Source organism: Temnothorax longispinosus, chromosome 3 (assembly GCF_030848805.1).
Source record: "Temnothorax longispinosus isolate EJ_2023e chromosome 3, Tlon_JGU_v1, whole genome shotgun sequence".
NCBI lineage: Eukaryota > Metazoa > Arthropoda > Insecta > Hymenoptera > Formicidae > Temnothorax > Temnothorax longispinosus.
Window position 1 is genome coordinate 17,309,696 of NC_092360.1, and position 18,124 is coordinate 17,327,819.

At 40.9% G+C, this 18,124-nt stretch overlaps 1 protein-coding gene across 1 annotated transcript; it reads left to right on the plus strand.

Annotated features, from left to right (window-relative positions):
- The first annotated feature begins 15,911 nt into the window (after window positions 1-15,911).
- Window positions 15,912-17,166, plus strand: LOC139810080 (uncharacterized). The gene is made up of 5 exons (XM_071773409.1): window positions 15,912-16,032; window positions 16,146-16,296; window positions 16,377-16,718; window positions 16,826-17,025; window positions 17,134-17,166. The coding sequence occupies exons 1-5, from the start codon at window positions 16,024-16,026 to the stop codon at window positions 17,164-17,166; spliced, it is 735 nt and encodes a 244-aa protein (XP_071629510.1). The 5' UTR covers window positions 15,912-16,023.
- Window positions 17,167-18,124: the final 958 nt, after the last annotated feature.

The window sequence follows — 18,124 nt, forward strand, 5'->3', positions numbered from 1 at the left end:
GCAACCGTCCGCATAGCTGAGTAGCCGAACAACCTCGAGGGGCATCAGCGACCTGGGGAGCGGCGGACATCGACAACTTGCGAACAGTATTACCGGATAAGCGAGTCCGAAGAGCCCATATGGCTAGCGTTTACCTGAATCCCGAAATATAGGTGACCGGGGTACGATTGACCCCGGTAGGCGAGCGGCAGATGATCGACCGAGCGAGCCAACGAGCGGGCCTTGGAAGGAGAGCCAAGCAGAGCAGATCGGGACGAGCGCGGTCGAGATAGCGCAACGGGCACGCGAGATAGCGGGGTCACGAGACTGACCCCCGCGAACGGGGGTACAACGATGATAACCGGGGGCCGAACCCCGGAATACGTCTCGGGGATGACTCGGAGGCCGACCACCCGATACGCGAAGCGCCGAGAGCGATCAACGCGGAAATAGCGGGGTCACGCGAATGACCCCCGCGCAGAGGGGCACGGCGGTCATAGCCGGGGGCCGAGCCGCGTGGGTCGTTTCAGGGGCGACCCGGAGGGCAATCGAGTCAACTCCGACGCGATAGCGCCAGCGGGCGCAAAGATCGCGGCGTCACGGGGGTGACCCCCGCGCCGAGGGGCACGGAGGTCGCAGCCAATAGCCGAACCGCGGAAATCGTCTCACAGGGGTCCCGAATGATGACCCACCGGACCGCGAAGCGATATCGCCGACGGGCGCGGAGATCGCGGGGTCACGTAAATGACCCCCGTACCGGGGGGCACGGAGGTCTTAGCCGAAGGCTGAGTCGCGGAGGCCGTTTCGGGGGGCGCGAAAACAGCGACTCACCGAAGCGCGACGCGATACCACCGACGGGCACGAAAACCGCGGGGTCATAACAATGACCCCCGCGCCGAAGGGCACGGAGGTCACAGCGGGCAAGCGACTCGCCGAATACGTTTCAAGGGCGACCCGAACAACATCCGATCGACTCGCGACGCGATATTGATAACGGAAGCGAGTCTAGCGGGGACAGACGATGACCCCCGGATATCGGAAACCGAGGGAGCCCGGAGAAGATTGGCGGGCGGAAAGTTGTTAGCGGGGGCGCCGAAACAAATCCGCAGGGTCGGCGAGACCACTCCATCGTGAAATACCCGAACCCGGGAACCGGAGGAGCGGGCTCCAGCGGGACCCATGCCGATGCGTGCGAGTAGATATAAGGCGTAGATTGAGAACCGCAGGCGCATTTGGTCATAAGACGTAGATTGAGAACCGCAGCCGTCACCGGCGACGAAAACAGGCAAAAACTAGCCAAAGAAAAGTGAAAGCGGGTAACACCTGGCACGGAAAAGTACCAGGATGTGAATAACAACCCGGTGGTAGGGATAGATATCCCGAGGTGGGATAGCCGAGAGCGCTCGGCAACTCGTGGCAGTCGCTCGGATACCGCGATCGGGGTAACACGCTTGTAAGATTCGCTCATAGTTCGGACTTAGCGCGTAGTTTATCGTTGCGGTATGTAACAACCGGCACTCCCGCGTACTAGCGCGTTAAACATAGCTCGTATTATAATTGCGAGAGGCAATCAATAGCCATTTGTAGCAACGTTCGACGAAATGTGTCAACGTGAATTTGTAAACCACCACGACGATCTGAAATAAATCAATCGTTTGTTAATATACGCAGTGTCAAGTTAATTTCGAATTACTTACCTGCTACTTACCTTGTCCTACGGCATCGATCCAGCGAAGTCCAGCGGCGTTCCAGTATGCGATTCTGCGAGGATCTGGGACAGTCAGCGACAGTTGAGATCCATCCGGGGCGAGAGGATTTGCTCGGGTAAAATACCTGAAACGGAAATCGACCGATTAATTAAACGTATCCGTTATCTACTTACCTGGTACTCCGAGGGTGGTCCCACGTTGTCCATCGATGATCCAGCAGTAGGGAGGCAGCGTCGGGGCGTCGAGACATCCTGCGTCGAGGACCTGAAAATAAGAGAGAATTAATGTGATATCGTTGCAATATCGTGTCATGATTTCGTAACTCACCTTCTCGGTACACATGGGTCAAACCGAGTGGCGACCGTTTGATAGGCAAATCTGGCTGAATTCTCACATTTTCGTGTGATCCACGTACCCGGAGAGTGACGTCCGGTCACAACCGTACCGTGACTACCGTGACTGTACCGTGCACGGACAGAAAGATTAGTTAATAAAGACGATAAGATTTACATAGAAATATTTATATGTAATCGTGACCGTACCAGTGCCGGCTGGTCCGTATTCATGGCTCACGGTCACCATGATCAGCGACGTTATTTTTACAAATACGGCTCGCACAGTACGACGTTTACGTTCGAACACGTTTCCGATGAAAACACCGTCGTACCGGCTCGAGCCGTATTTGTAATAAAAATAACCTCGCCGATCATGGCAACCGTGCAGCCATGAATACAGACGGGCCGGCATTGGTCACGGTTACATATAAACATTTCTATGTAAATCTTATTATCTTTATTGACTAATCTTTCTGTCCTTGCACGGTACAGTCACGGTACGGGCACGACACAGTTACGTCTGAATCGACTTTAAGCGTTTACTATCCTTTGTATTTTTTTTAATACTAGAAAACATTTATAAAATCTTTCACCGTTTCTTTATTAATGTATACATTGTGTATGAAACAGAGCGAAAAAAAAGCGATGAACGACTTGGAGAAACTTGCGCTGCTTCCGCAGAGGAATCGATCCCCGTCGGGATCGAGAGATAATAAGAAGAAGGGAGATCGAGACAGAGAAAAGGAAAATGACGATTTGAGGAGACATATATAGATAGACAGAGAAAGAAGAAAAAAGAACAGGCAGCCAAAGAAAAACAGGAGAAGGAGAAGTTAGTATATTGCTTTATTTTTAGATTATAAAATTACATATGCAGGGTGACCTCTGCAATAAACTCTGAGGAACGATAAGTCGCGCAGAAAGAATTATTTTTTTGTCAAGCAACCCATGTTCTTTGACGCGTCATTTAGAAACTCCGCGCAGACAGGTCTTAAGTAACATTTATTACAATTATGAGTAATTATTTATTTATTGTTTCAAGTACACTTGCAGACAGTTTACAGAAGTTTACGTTTAAAATATCTATCCTGATTGCATTCATGACACCATCGTAACATTGATTGTCGGACTCTAGCGAACATTTGAGATCATGTTGCGACCAACTGTAGCGCAGAATACAATCAGGTTCAGGGTGGACACTTTGAAAACTTGTAAACTGTCTCAAATGTACTTGAAACAATAAATAAATGATACATCTCATAATTGTAATAAATGTCACCTAAGTCTTGTCTGCGCGGTTGTAACTCCTAAACGACGCGTATAGGGGTTGTTTGACAAAAAATGATCTTTTCTGCGAGATCTATTGTTCCTCAGAGTTTGTTGCACAGGTCCTGATTCAATCTGAATAGTTGTAGCAACACAATTCATGTAATTTTGTTTATTATAAATATAAATGATTTAGGAAACGGAGAGAGGAACGAGACAGAAAGAAACACGTAGCCAAAGAAAAAAATAGAGAAAAAATGGATATTACAGAAGAGGATGAGGATGAAGATGAGGATGAGACAGAGGGAGAGGAAAATAAAGAAAATAAAGGACAGAAAGAAAAAAAAGGCAACAAAGAGGAGGACGGAGACTGGACGAAAGAAACCAGATGTAAGTTACATTTACCACATTACAATTACTTAAAGAAGGGAATGTAAAAGTCACCATTTTGTGCCCTTAACAGAAACCTGTAAAACACGCTTTGCTATCCTTTTTTAGGCTGAAAGAAGAAGGAGGAAATAATAATTTTTCACCAGGAAATTAAGGGAAATATTTTAGAAGCGATAAATGTCTTTAAAATGTGTGTCAAAATAGCTGTGTTTAAGCAGTTTAACTGCATTTCCATTTATTGGGCCCAGTAGAGCTCAAGTAAATTTTTTAAATGGGAATTCTCCTATTTTGTAGTGCATCATTTTTCTCTACTAAATAATTTCAACAACTTTTGTCTATATATTTTTATTTGCCTAGTACTTTTTGAGTAGTGTAAAATTCATTAAATGGAAATGTAATGCTTGTTAAACTGCTCAAACACAGCTATTTTGACACACATTTTAAAGACATTTATTATCCCTTCTAAAATTCCCGCAGTTTCCTGGTGAAAAGATTATTTCCTACTTTTTCAACCTCACCTGTAGCAAAGTGTGTTTTACAGGTTCCCGTTAAGGGCACAAAATGGCGATTTTTACACCCTTTCTTTTTAAAGTCATTGCTATTTAGTTAAGTAATCTATTGCTTTGATTGTTACACTTTGTAGTTATTATCTCTCAAGAGCGCGGCGAGCGAGGGGTAGAGGACATCGAGGGCAGAGAAGCTGGAGAGGGACAAGAGGAGGAGGAAGCTGGAGAGGAGCAGGGCGAGGACATCACAGCTACAGGAGTGGCCAGAGAGGTGGCCACATGGGTGGCTACGGGGGTGGCCAAAGAGGTGGCCACATGGCTGGCTACGGGGGTGGCCAGAGAGGTGGCCACATTGGTAGCTACGGGGGTGGCCAAAGAGGTGGCCACATGGGTGGCTGCGGGGGTGGCCACAACGGACCACTGTACCAGTTTTTCCATAACCTCAATCCGTTTTAATAAAAATATAATTAAAAAATAATCAGTGCAATATATTTCGTCAAACTCCTTTTCCTCCTTATAATTATATAGAAAATAGTTTCTTTTTCAAGCTTGAGTTAATTACAATACTGTTTTTGCCTCTCTACATACAAATAAGCAGAAATTTTTTAAAGTGCGTACTTAGAGTAGATGTATCTTTTCAAATATTGATCGTAGCGCTTTGCGTCACCCAGTGGGCTGAAATGCAAATCTAGCTAGACAAAACTAGAAAAAATTAATATTTTTAAATAAATCAAATAACAGTAAAGTATTATACTTGTAGAATGCAGATTATATCATAATAAGGCCAGTAAAATATTCTGATGTTATGACAAAGCTTATAATAACAAAGTTTCTCAGAGCAACTAGTTATTGGAAAATTATACTGTGTTTTTACATAATTATAAAAGTATATTATTGCAATTAAATTGTAATATTTTTGTGTTCGTTTAAAAGGATAAATTACGTTCTTTCAGTGTACGTTGTGTTTTATTTTAATTCTTGTATGTTCAAAAAAATTTAATGAAAAGTAAGTATTACTTTTTATTGTGTAAGTAGTATGCATTATTGAGTAGAAAAAGCTTTTTCCGACTTTATCCAAGATAATCAATAATTAGATTCTTTGTAGTACATATTTCAAGCACTGTATAAAATGACAACTTTTGCAAATATTCCATCTTCTAACAGTCACAACATCTTCTGTAAGTGCGTAAATATGATTGAAAAATTATCCAAATTATGGAATTAATTTTTCATAAAAGATACAAATTATTTATTTAAGTTTGGTAGAACGGAGAAATCTAATTTTATTCACAATATAAAATGTTTATAAAATCTGTCTCTACCCCTTTAAATAATTTTTCAATATTATTTACGCACTTAAAAAAATCTACTGTTAGAAAATAGAATATTTCCAAAAGTTGCAAAAAGTAGCACATTATTTATATAGTCCTTAAAATATGTACTACAAAGAATCTAATTATGGTTTGATTTTTTTGATGAAGCTGAATGAAGCTTTTTCTACTCAATAATGTATACTAATTACACAATAAAAAGTAATAGTTACATTTCATTAAATTTCTTTAAACATACAAGAATTAAGGATGTATCACACGTACAATCTTAGACAAAAGTGCATGAAATTTGAAATACTTGAATATCTACGCCTAACGCATAGTAAATCTAGATGTAAGATACTCAAATAATAGTAGGAGTTTTATTTTTACTCCTAGAAAAGTATTTTTTACTTTATAAATGTTTTTTCCGTATTATTTGCGATTTTTGTAATTTATGAGCCTAAACTTTTGGCAGTGAAAATACCCTGATTTCAACTTTATAACGTCAAATTATTAATAAAATTAATAATTAATAATTAATAATTAATTAATTATTAATTATCATTAATTATTAATTTATTTCTTTAAAACGGTGTAGTGAAGACAATTGAAACTTGGCAGATATTTTCATCTATTCGTATACTAGATGTACAAAAAAATTCAAAATATTGGTAGCGCTCCTTCAACATTTTTTTAGCTGTTTTATCCGCCAAAATCGTCTCTTCCCATAAGAATACGTGTAAAATCAGTGAAAATTAAAATCGTTATATCTCAGCAACCGTTTAGTGGATTCGTTTCTACTTTTTTATAGCACATCAGGAAGACTAAAAGAACATTCTCACAAATTTTTATCCACTTGGTAGCGCTTTGAAAATAGGTGCAATACATCCTTAAAGTAAAACACAACGTAAACTGAAAAAAACGTAATTTAACCTTTTAAACAAACACAAAAATATTGCAATTTAATTGCAAAAATATACTTTCATAATTATGTAAAGACAATATAATTTTCCAGTAACTAGCTGCTCTGAGAAACTGTTATTACGGGCTTTGTTATAACACAATCAGAATATTTTACCGGCCTTATTATGATATAATCTGCATTATAAAAGCATAAATAATACTTTACTACGTTATTTGATTTATTTAAAAAATTGTGATTTTTTCTAGTTTTGTCCAGCTAGATTTGCATTTAATCTGACTGTGCGTTATAAAAATTTTATTGATTGAATTCTTCGGGGGCGACCAATACTTCCGTCAAAACTCCTGAAAAAAATTTTTTAATTTTAGGGGTGGCACTTTGAAAGGCTGTAACTTTTGAAATATTGGTCGGAGCGATTCGGTACTTAATAGTTTTCGATAGAACTCCTCGGAGGGCCACCAGAACTCCAGCGAGACCGGCCGATTTCAGAAAAAAAAATTACCCTTTGGGACTTAGAATATTTTCGAGTTGCGGTACTTTGAGGGGCTGTAACTTTTGAAATATTGGTCGGAGCGTTTCGGACCCTTATAGTTTTCGATAGAACTCCTCGGGGGGCCACCAGAACTCCCGCGAGAACTCCGGTAAAATAATTTTTTAATTTTAAGCGCGGTACTTTGAAGGGCTGTAGCTTTTAATATATTGGTCGGAGCGCTTCGGACCCTAATAGTTTTCGATAGAACTCCTCGGGGGCCACCAGAACTCCAGCGAGAACTGCCGATTTCCGAAAAGAAAAATTACCTCTCGGGACTTAGAATATTTTCGAGGTGCGGTACTTTGAGGGCCTGTAACTTTTGAAATATTGGTCGGAGCGTTATAAAACCTATAGGGAACTCTAGTACTCGTCGAAATCTTTCTGAATCTACCATAAAAAATTGATTTTAAAAATAAAGTGAAATTTTTTTGTTTAACTGACATTGATTTTTGGGCTTATTTGAACGGAACTCTTTTTAAAACCTATAGGGAACTCTAGAACTCATCGAAATTTATCCGGAACTACCATAAAAAATTTATTTTTTCAAAAATGGGGGGCGCCGTGAAGTTAGCCCCCCTTTTTTAAAATGGTGTTTTCACCATTTTAAATGACGGAACTCTCTTTAAAAACTACAGAGAACTCTAGAACTCTTTCTGGGGAATCCAGAACTCTAATAAAAATTTCCGAATTTTGAAAAAGGGGGGCCAACTTCACAGACATTGCCTGTCCGCACCGAGCGATTCCCTCAAGCGCAGGTTCTCCGCTTCCAGGTTGGTAACGCGACCTCGGAGTCTCTCCAGCTCCAAGTCTTTGTCGCTGGGGTCCGTCGGCTGTACACGCGTCGCCAGGTGGCAGGCAGCCGCCGAAATAACGGCCGCCGCCCTGTTTAATGCTCCGCGATACGTCCCGCTGAGGTTGCCAGAATTGACTGCAACCTTGTTAATTGCTCTGACTTCCTCATAGATGCGGGCGGGGAGGTCCATGATGGGAGCATCTCCCAGCTCCCTCATGTACCTCGCCTCGCGCATCTGCCAACTTTTGGAGAGTTCTGCCCGGACTGTTGGGTCCTCCACTTCTTTCTCCTTATGCCTCTCCCTTTCCTCGTCGCGTTCCCGGATTTGGGCCTTTTTAATCTCCCATTCTCCGGTAGTGACGGGTCTACCACCGCGGTAGTCCCCTCTTTTGAGCTTGAGCTTCCTCTTTTTGTCCGTCGACTCAGAGGTTGCTCCACTCGACCCGGAGAATCTGATGACCTCATTCGGGTTGTTCTGCGTCTCCGTGAATCTGAAGTCAATCTGCACTTCATCATCCCGGGTCTCCACCCTGTCCCAAGCCTCCTCATTGTCCACTTCCATGTTCGTTGGCATGTTTAGGAAGCGATCAATCTTGTCCTCCAGGGTATTTCCCGCCCCGGCATCAGATGTTTCCAGCATCGCTGGCCTCTGTGTAGCGGGCACTCCCGAGATCGTTTCCGCAGGAGGTTGGAACCACGCAACCGAGGACGAGTCCCCAGCCTGGGCTCATGATCCATCCTTGGGTGGCTCACGATTTGCAGGTATCTGCAGGTATCTGAAAAAGATCACATATTCCGAAAGCCTCCCCCAGGTCAAAGGCATTATCCTTGTTATTGGATTCAAGGCCTCTTCGGGGGGAGCGGTGCACTTGGACACCGTTCAAATGGACACGGTGCTAAAGGACACAGAGATATTGGACACGACACTTTGCGCACGGTTCAATCGGACACGGTGCTTTTGGACACAGAAATTATTGGCCAAATGTCTTGCACACAGAAAGTAAATTATTAAAAAATTCGCTCTGTTCAGTTGCGCACGAAAATATGCGCACCAGTCTTTTGCACACAAAAAGATGCCCACCGTTCATTTGGACGCGCAAAATATGCGCACCGTTCGTTTGCGCACAAAAGATGCGCACCGTTCGTTTGCCCACGAAAAGACGCGCACCGTTCGTTCGCACACGAAAAGATGCGCACCGTTCGTTTGCACACTGAAAGATGCGCACCGTTCGTTTGCACACGGAAAGATGCGCACCGCTCATTTGTACACGAAAATATGCCCACCGTGCATTTGGACACGCAAAATTTGCGCACCGTTCATTTGCACACGGAAAAGATGCACACGAGGAGAAACGCACCGTGCGTTTGCACACCGAAAGAAGGACACCGTGCATTTGCACACGAAAAAAAGCGCACCGTGCATTTGCACACCGAAAGAAGGACACTGTGCATTTGCGCACGAATGTCGCGAAAGAGATAAGTTGTATAAAATATTGAATAATTTTATTTCTTGGAGTTATTCAACGTCAGGAAGTTTATGGCTGCATTCCGATATTCACTGTCAGTACTGCAAATCTATATTTTACGTCACGTATACTATAGATTTTCAGTACTAAAAGTTGCTGACAGTGAATAGCGGAATGCAGCCTATATTGCAGGCTTAGCGGTAAACGCGCGATGAGCAGACGGCCTGACGACGTGTAATCTTGGGAGATCGAAATTATGGTGAGGTTATGTTCTCCTTGTGCGTTTGACAGGTGAGGTTATGTTCTCCTTGTGCGTTTGACAGGTGTGTAACGCGTGGTGTCAAACGCGAGAAATTTACGAGAGGAATGCAAAGCGAGAAAAAAGCAAGGTGAATAGAATCTAAGGTAAATCTGAAGAATAGTGGCCTCCTCACCGATTTCGTTCAACTTGGGCTTAATCGACGCGTTTTTGCACGAAACGACCGAATCTGGCAAAAAAAGTGTCGCTCTGCCCCGCGAAGCGAGATATTAACGGTTAAAGTTGACAGGAATCAGGTAATGATTCCTGTCATACCGACGAGATGCAGCAACACTGAACGTGCCCTGCGGCTATATGCGCATGCTCAGTGGTCGCACGCGCATGTAAAACTGCGCCAATTTTAAATGAATCAATTGTGCAGAATAACCAAGCATTTCGATTCAAGCAGTTGGTCTCACGCTGGGAGTTTCATTAGTTTAACCCCTTCGTTGGCAGAGAGAATTCGACAAAAAGTGCCAAAAATGGCAGGAAAATTTTTTATCCTGAAAATTTGTACCCTGGGGTTTTTGAGGGCCCCTGATTACGAATCTGAACTTAAAATTCAAAAATTTAAAATGGCAAATTTCATCCCAATTAAGTAATTTTTTGCATTTTTATCCGCCATTTTGGATCCGCCATTTTGAATTTGCAAATTTTGAATTCAGATTCGTAATCAGCGACCCCAAAAACCCCCGTGTAAGACTTGGATGCCAAATCGAAGCAAGTTATAGGAAAAAAAGGTTGACGCACTTTTGCGTCAATGCCACACAAGGCACGAAAAAATTTGACGCATTTTTGCGTCAATGCCAACGAAGGGGTTAATTATGCGTGGGAAGCACACACACACACACACACACGGGGGGGTGCGAGGGGGGGCCTTCGCCCCCCCTTCCTTGCACCCACCCCGTCGGTAGGCAGCGTGGACCTCGCTTTACAACATAAAGTACATGCTAAGTTGTAAAGCGAAATTATAAAGTCATCTATGGCATGCCGTTTTACTTTTTAATAGCATAAATAAAATTATACTCAATATAAAAGTTTCAAAAAATAATTGTCTTCAGAAAAATTGCGATTCTCAATAATGAATTAAAATTATGTCTAGACATAATAAAAATGAATTAAAATTATGTGTACACATAATTTTAATTCAACCCATTTTTATTATGTCTGGACATAATAAAAATGAATTAAAATTATGTGTACACATAATTTTAATTCAGCCAATTTTTATTATGTCTAGACATAATTTTAATTCTGCCGCAAGGGAATTTTTAAGTCGATTCTTATGAATCAAGCTTGAATTCGATGTCTAGGTATCCCAGGTTGCCGATGACGAGGTCCAGATAGTGCGCTTCATAGTTTTCGGTATCCAGGTGTAATCGTACGTTGAATTCGATGTCTACGTGTCCCAGGTTGCCGATGACGAGGTCCAGATAACGCGCTCCGTAGTTTTCGGTGTCTAGGTGTATTAATACCTTGCATTCGATGTCCACGTGTCCCAGGTTGTCGATGACGAGGTCCAGATAGCGCGCTCCGTAGTTTTCGGTGTCTAGGTGTATTGATACCTTGAATTCGATGTCCACGTGTCCCAGGTTGTCGATGACGAGGTCCAGATAGCGCGCTCCGTAGTTTTCGGTGTCTAGGTGTATTGATACCTTGAATTTGATGTCCACGTGTCCCAGGTTGCCTATGAGGAGGTCCAGATAGTGCGCTTCATAGTTTTCGGTGTCCAGGTGTAATAATATGTTGAATTCGATGTCTAGGTGTCCCACGTTGCCGATGACGAGGTCCACATAGTGCGCTCCGTAGTTTTCGGTGTCTACGTGTATTAATACCTTGAATTCGATGTCTAATTTTAATGAGGTTTGTTAATTAATAATTACTTAATTAACAAACCTCATTAAAATTAGACATTAAATTCAACGTATTATTACACTTGGACACCGAAAACTATGGAGCGCACTATCTAAACCTCGTCATCGGCAACCTAAAACACCTAGACATCGAATTCAACGTATGATTACACCTGGACACCGAAAACTATGAAGCGCACTATCTGGAACCCGTCATCGGCAACCTGGGACACGTGGACATCGAATTCAAGGTATTAATACACGTAGACACCGAAAACTACGGAGCGCACTATCTGGACCTCGTCATCGGCAACCTGGGACACGTGGACATCGAATTCAAGGTATTAATACACATAGACACCGAAAACTACGGAGCGCGCTATCTCGACTTCGTCATCGGCAACCTGGGACACGTAGACATCGAATTCAACGTACGATTACACCTGGATACCGGAAACTATGAAGCGCACTATCTGGACCTCGTCATCGGCAACCTGGGATACCTAGACATCGAATTCAAGCTTGATTCATAAGAATTGACTTAAAAATTCCCTAGCGGCAGAATTAAAATTATGTCTAGACATAATAAAAATTGGCTGAATTAAAATTATGTGTACACATAATTTTAATTCATTTTTATTATGTCTAGACATAATAAAAATTGGATGAATTAAAATTATATGTTAAAATTTAATAATAATTGTCGAACAAAATAAAAATTGTATGAATTAAAATTATGTCTAGACATAATAAAAATTGGACGAATTAAAATTATGTCTAAACATAATAAAAATTAGATAAATTAAAATTATGTCTTGACATAAAAATAATACCGTTTTTTTATTGTGTAGACATAATTTTAATTTGTCCAATTTTTATTATGTCTAGACATAATTTTAATTCATTAATAAAAATCGCAATTTTTCTTAGACAATTATTTTTCGAAACTTTTATATCGAGTACAATATTATTTATGCTATTGAAAAGTAAAACGGTGTGCCATCCAATTTTCATCAAATTTTACTTTGACGAATTAAAATTATGTCTAGACATAATTTTAATTAATTATTTTTATGCCTAGACATAATAATAATGTTTCTAAACCATTTTTCTCTTTATTGTAAATTGGAGAATTAGTTTTTATTTGTATACTAAAAATGTTTGCTATTAAAAAGTAAAACGGCATGCCATAGAGAGCTGCGATTCATTCTCCGTTAGATACTCTCCAGGAATATGTCCATTTGCGAGAATCGATCTCGAGAGCTACTCTCGAGAGTTTTACTCGCAGGTGGACACGCACCATTAAAGTTATCCTAACCTAAACAAAAGTTAAAGTAAAGCTTGGTAAACCTCGTAAACTTTGACATGCAAAATAATTAAATTTACTAAAATTAAATGTTTCTATTACACATAATTCAAGCTAAACTAATTAATATTATCTAAGGCGTAAGACGCTACGGCAATGCCTATGCAATACGTGTGCTACCTGTTACTACGTTTACGCGAGCGCGTTACTTCTGTAGTAACTTACGATAATTCACTCGTTTACGCGGAGTAAATTATTGTAAGTTACTACAAAATCCCGTTTACGCGAAGGAAAATCCCGTTTACGCGAAGGAATTATCGTAAGTTTAGTATGGGCTGGCTCTAATACTTTTTCGCCGCAGTGTATAACATTTGTCGCCGCGCCGTTCTGCGCCCCGCTCGCCGCTCGTCTCTCGACCCCCACCGCTCGCCGCGCGCCGGGCACCGTGCTAGCCCAGCCAGCCGCCGAGGCCCGCCTCTATCGCTCCTTGTGCGCTCATTCGCTCAGACGTTTTATTTAATAACTCGTTAACTATTGCGAATTTTGCAAAATGGTACAAGACTTTTCTTTTCAGTTTGACTCAATCTACCCCCCCCCCCCTATTCGGGTGGTTACTTTTATATCGAACACCCTGTATATATATATATATGAATCCCGTTTTCTTTTCCCTTTCAATCACGCAATATCATACATGCATTTTTACATCGAGTACGATTTTTCCCTGCTCATTAACATACTATATATCGCATCTAATATCGCGTAATCATTCATTCATTAATTATTTCTTTTATTTTCAGGTTTCATCCAGGCATTCCAGGATCAACAGGATTCACCAAGTAAGTATTCCGGTAAGTATAATGAATGTAAGTAACGTATATTCTTCCATTTTTTCAGAAAATTTAGGTAAAATAAAACGCATTTAACCCGTGAATGTCTTCAAACAGTCATAATGAAGCAAAGTATAACGTAAAAAGTGTCAAATTATCATTATTTCGATAAATGACCTTGAACATATAAAATAATAAGAAAATCTAAGAAAATTGAGAAAAACATCTCAAAATATTACATCTTTTAATCATTGAAACTCATATCCATGGTCAACTTGGCATCATTGGGCTCATTCTCAATTTTCACGAAAGTTGTCTGAACAAAGTTATGCCGTTAAAAGCAAAGTTCGTATGAACGGATGTGTTAAAGTTACCGGCGGCGTGTTGCCTCTGAGTTAAAGTTTATTACGGCGTGTTGCTAACTTGAAATACTATGTATTTCCGCAAATATTCCATATGGGTAATCTATGTATGCTCTAACAATGTTAATCAATCGGTTAACAATCAATTCGCACGATAATGGAAAAAGTTAATTTGAAACTTTGATTTAAAGTTTCTGGCGGCGTGTTGCCTTTTTGAAATAAAGTGAAATATCGCAAATAAATCATATGGGTGGTCTCTGTGAACTTCAACAAAACTACTGATAAGGTTTATAATTGATCCGCATGAAAAACGGTAAAGTTTGTAATATTCGTTGAGTTAAAGTTCTGAGCTGCGTGTTGCTTTCGCGTTAAAGTTTTCAGCCGCGTGTTGCAAAAGTAAAATACAATGTTTTATTACAAGTAAAGGCTTAAAAATATGACCTTGGTATTGGAAATAACGCACAATCACGTTTCTATTATCGCTATATGGATTAATACAAGTCTAAATATGAAAAGTTTATCAAAAACTAAATAAAATCTTATACGTATGTCCTCGCTTGGACTACTTAATATTTATTATCACGCAATTATTATTATATGAAATCTTTAGAGTAAATACATGTCAGAAACAAAGTTATCGTCACATTTGCTCATTCGGCAGAGCTATATTACATGTATTTCTTTACACGTATGTTTGTTTCTGGCAATCAGATAAGTCAATAAAATATATATCAAAATTAGCGTTATCGCTATAAAAATAAAATATAAACTGTCATAAACTCTACGTCTATGTTTCTATTTGCCATTGTAATTAATAAGGTTTTTATTTTATTCGCAGGACTGGCAATGGTAACCAACCTCTACGTCATCTGGCTGTCAGCTGTCGCTGTCTCCTCTGGACCGGGCTGTTGACTCGCCTGCTCGATCAGCTGTTCCAGCTCCGCATCTGCATCGCTGTCATCTATCGGTATGGTCGTATTGGCCTCCGAGCTAGAATTTTCTTTATCCGAATCATAGATAGGATTGTCTTTGGAGATAGGAGTTGAGGTAAGGATTCGTGGATCCCCCGTCTTTCTTTCAACCTTGGTTCTGCTTATTCCCTTGGCCTCCATCAGCGCCGAAGCTTGTCCTCGCAGTATCAGCTCTAAAAATGGACATGCAGCCGAGTGACATTTAGTCGTCGGTTGCACGGTCCGCTTCTCAAAACCGAGAGAAAGAATGTATTCCGTTGAAGGAAGCAACGGCGGCAACAGCGGCAACAGTGGCAGTAGACGTATGAATTATTACGTGCCGATTCACGATGTTGAAACTCCAACGTGTGAAAACAAGTAAGATTTGTTTAATTTATAGAGCTTTATATTTTTATATCTTTTTTGCGAATTGTATTATTTTGAAAGTAATCGTATTATTTTTTCTACAGCATTTCGTTGGAGCGTTGCGCGGTTCGTATACTAGGTAGACGATACTCATTGACATCAACAGGTTGCTACGCGGTGCCCCGTCCTTCCTTTCAGCGTAATGGCTGCCGTTTCCTACGACGCAGACGTGTTCAAGGCCGTCGGCCACGCCCTGGTTAAGCGCACGTAATATACGGATAATCGGAGAGGATATTCACTGGGGTCGCGAATAATGAGTCTTTGTTTATTATAAACAAATAACAATTTAATAATTTCAAAGTTACAGTATCTCCGTACACGAACGGACAGGTTCTATCGCGCACTGACCTGCGTCGATTGTTAACGAACTCTGATTCACCGTCGCTAAGAGCTTTATGCGGTTAATTACCGTTATCGCGTGGTTGTTGTTCGCGCTTATCGTAGGCGATTACGGGATAAGACACACTGAACCGAGTTTTTCGCGTAACCGATATAACGTGTTAGGATGCAGTCCCATGCACAGCAAAAAATCGAAAACGACAAAAGGGGAATGGACGCGCGTGCATACTGTGCAGAATTACAATCTTGTATCTACGTGATCAACGTCAGATTGTAAACATAACCTTAGACGCTGCGCACAAGCTAAAAGATTCACATCGTTTTGAAAAGAATAAAGAACAAGAGTGCAATATACCTAAATGCAATATACCTAAATGCAGGTCCATGCACGTTAAACCTAAAAAAAGGCATAAGCTAAAAGTACAAGCGAGCAAATTGATAGCGATTAAAAATGTCAGAAGTAAGTAATTTTAAGAATATTTGTCTGTATTAATGAAAAATTGTATAATATAGATAATTTTAATACGAACGTGTTTATTTAATAAGAAAGTAATATTTAAATTTTTCTTTTAGCAAATAGTGAATAATCCGATAAAATGTGGCTATTGTGGATATATTATGAATGGTTTTTTGAACAATTTATTAAAACACAGTTGTTACCAAGCAATATATGACAGTGAATTGCATGAATTTTGTATGGATAAGACTGGAATGTTAGTAATAGGTAAATATTGTTTGTTGTAAATAGTGTAACGCTGTATTTGTACCCCAAACATTTTATAATGATTATCACATTGTTTGCAGTTAATAAACAAGAAATATCAGTAGGAAATGACAGTTCCAGTAAATGCATAAATAAAGAACTTGATGGAAATGAATTAAATGAAGCAGATGATGTGGAAAATGGTGAATTTTCTGATAATGAATATGATGATTATGATGATATGATAAAAAATGATCCATCAGAAAAAAAGCTTGGTAAAGCTGTGGAAGTATACGGTCCTTTTGCTTCTGGCAAGTACGATGAAAGTCTGATTGGCCAGGTGCAACTTAAGCCTGCGCTTTATGACTCAAGACTTCCTGCCAAGCAGAGAGCAAAGAAAGTAAAAGCTGATTTATGGAAATTAATAAGTAATAGTTTTGGAGGTAGTGTATTTTAAAATATATGTATTATTTTATGTATTAAGTCTTAAAATGTATCATATTAAAACATAAAATACAGATATTTTAAAATATATTTTTTTATTTTCCAGGAGGTGATTTTACACCTGTAAATGCTTCTAGGCGCTGGGCATATCTAAGAGGATGTTATTGTAAAGCTCGAAATAAACTAATGAAAGAGAAGGCAGCTTTTGAAAAAAGTGAAGCTGCAGCTAATGATGATTTAAAGTCATCTTTTAGATACTATGAGACAATGAGTTTTTTGAGTGAACCTTTAACATACAAGTCGTACGTATATGTATATATCTACACACGCACGCGTACATGTAACATTTATTCCAAAACATTTTATTTTAAATATGAGTTTAAACAATATCTTTTTAAACTTTTTGTTTTTTAGAACAATATCATCATTGAAGTTGTAACGGCCTGACTTTATCGAACGCGGACGAGTTTACGGGATCGGGAGTTCGATGACAGGCCCAGAAACAGTAATCAATTTGCCATGGGAACATGCACTTTATTCGACTATTCAAAACTATACTATAAACTTTAATATACAATACTCGGGATTCGGTATTACACACAAGCTGAACGCGGGAAATTACCGTGGTCGGTAGTGCCGGTGCACGCGACGCGGTATACGAAATCTCGGGACTCGAGTCTTCGCCTCGAGATGCGGTACGCAAGGGAGGGATAACGCAGCGCGGTATTTTACAGAACGGAGTTCGTTGCGGTATACAGGGCTAAGACGAGGCGGAACGCGGTATATTACATACGGAACGCGGCTACGGGTAGACGCTAGTGGAACGCGGTATATTACATAGTGAACCGAATTGATACATATATTTAATACATATAAGAAAGATATATGCCGATAATGGAACGCGGTATATTACATACGGAACGCGGGATATTACACGCGGAACGCGGCTACGGCTATCAAACGCTGTATGTGATGCACGGGCAAGATAGCGCGGTAGGTTGCATCGGAGGATGGCGGAATCCCGGGATCGCGGTACCGTGATCGTCGGGGCAATCAGGGAGTTCGGGAACACTCTGAGAACCCTCAGTCGAGAACCAGAACTCTGGACCTCGTTGTACGTGTTGCCCTAGGATTCGGAAGGTATCGGAAGGTAGCTTCGTCAGGAGAGCCGTGGTGAAGACGAAGTGTCTTCTTCGAGCGCGCCGGCTTTTTATACCGCGCGTCGCGGTGAGCTTGGCAGGAGGGAGGCCGATCGTCAGGCGACGGTGCGGTGGTGGGAGCGGCGCGATCCCGCGTGTTCGCTTCGGCGGGGATCGGCTCGCTTCGGCGCTCGTCGGCGTCGTGCGGGAAGGCACCGGTGCGGCGGATTTCCCGCGCACACGGTGCGTTTCAAGTACTTAAAAAA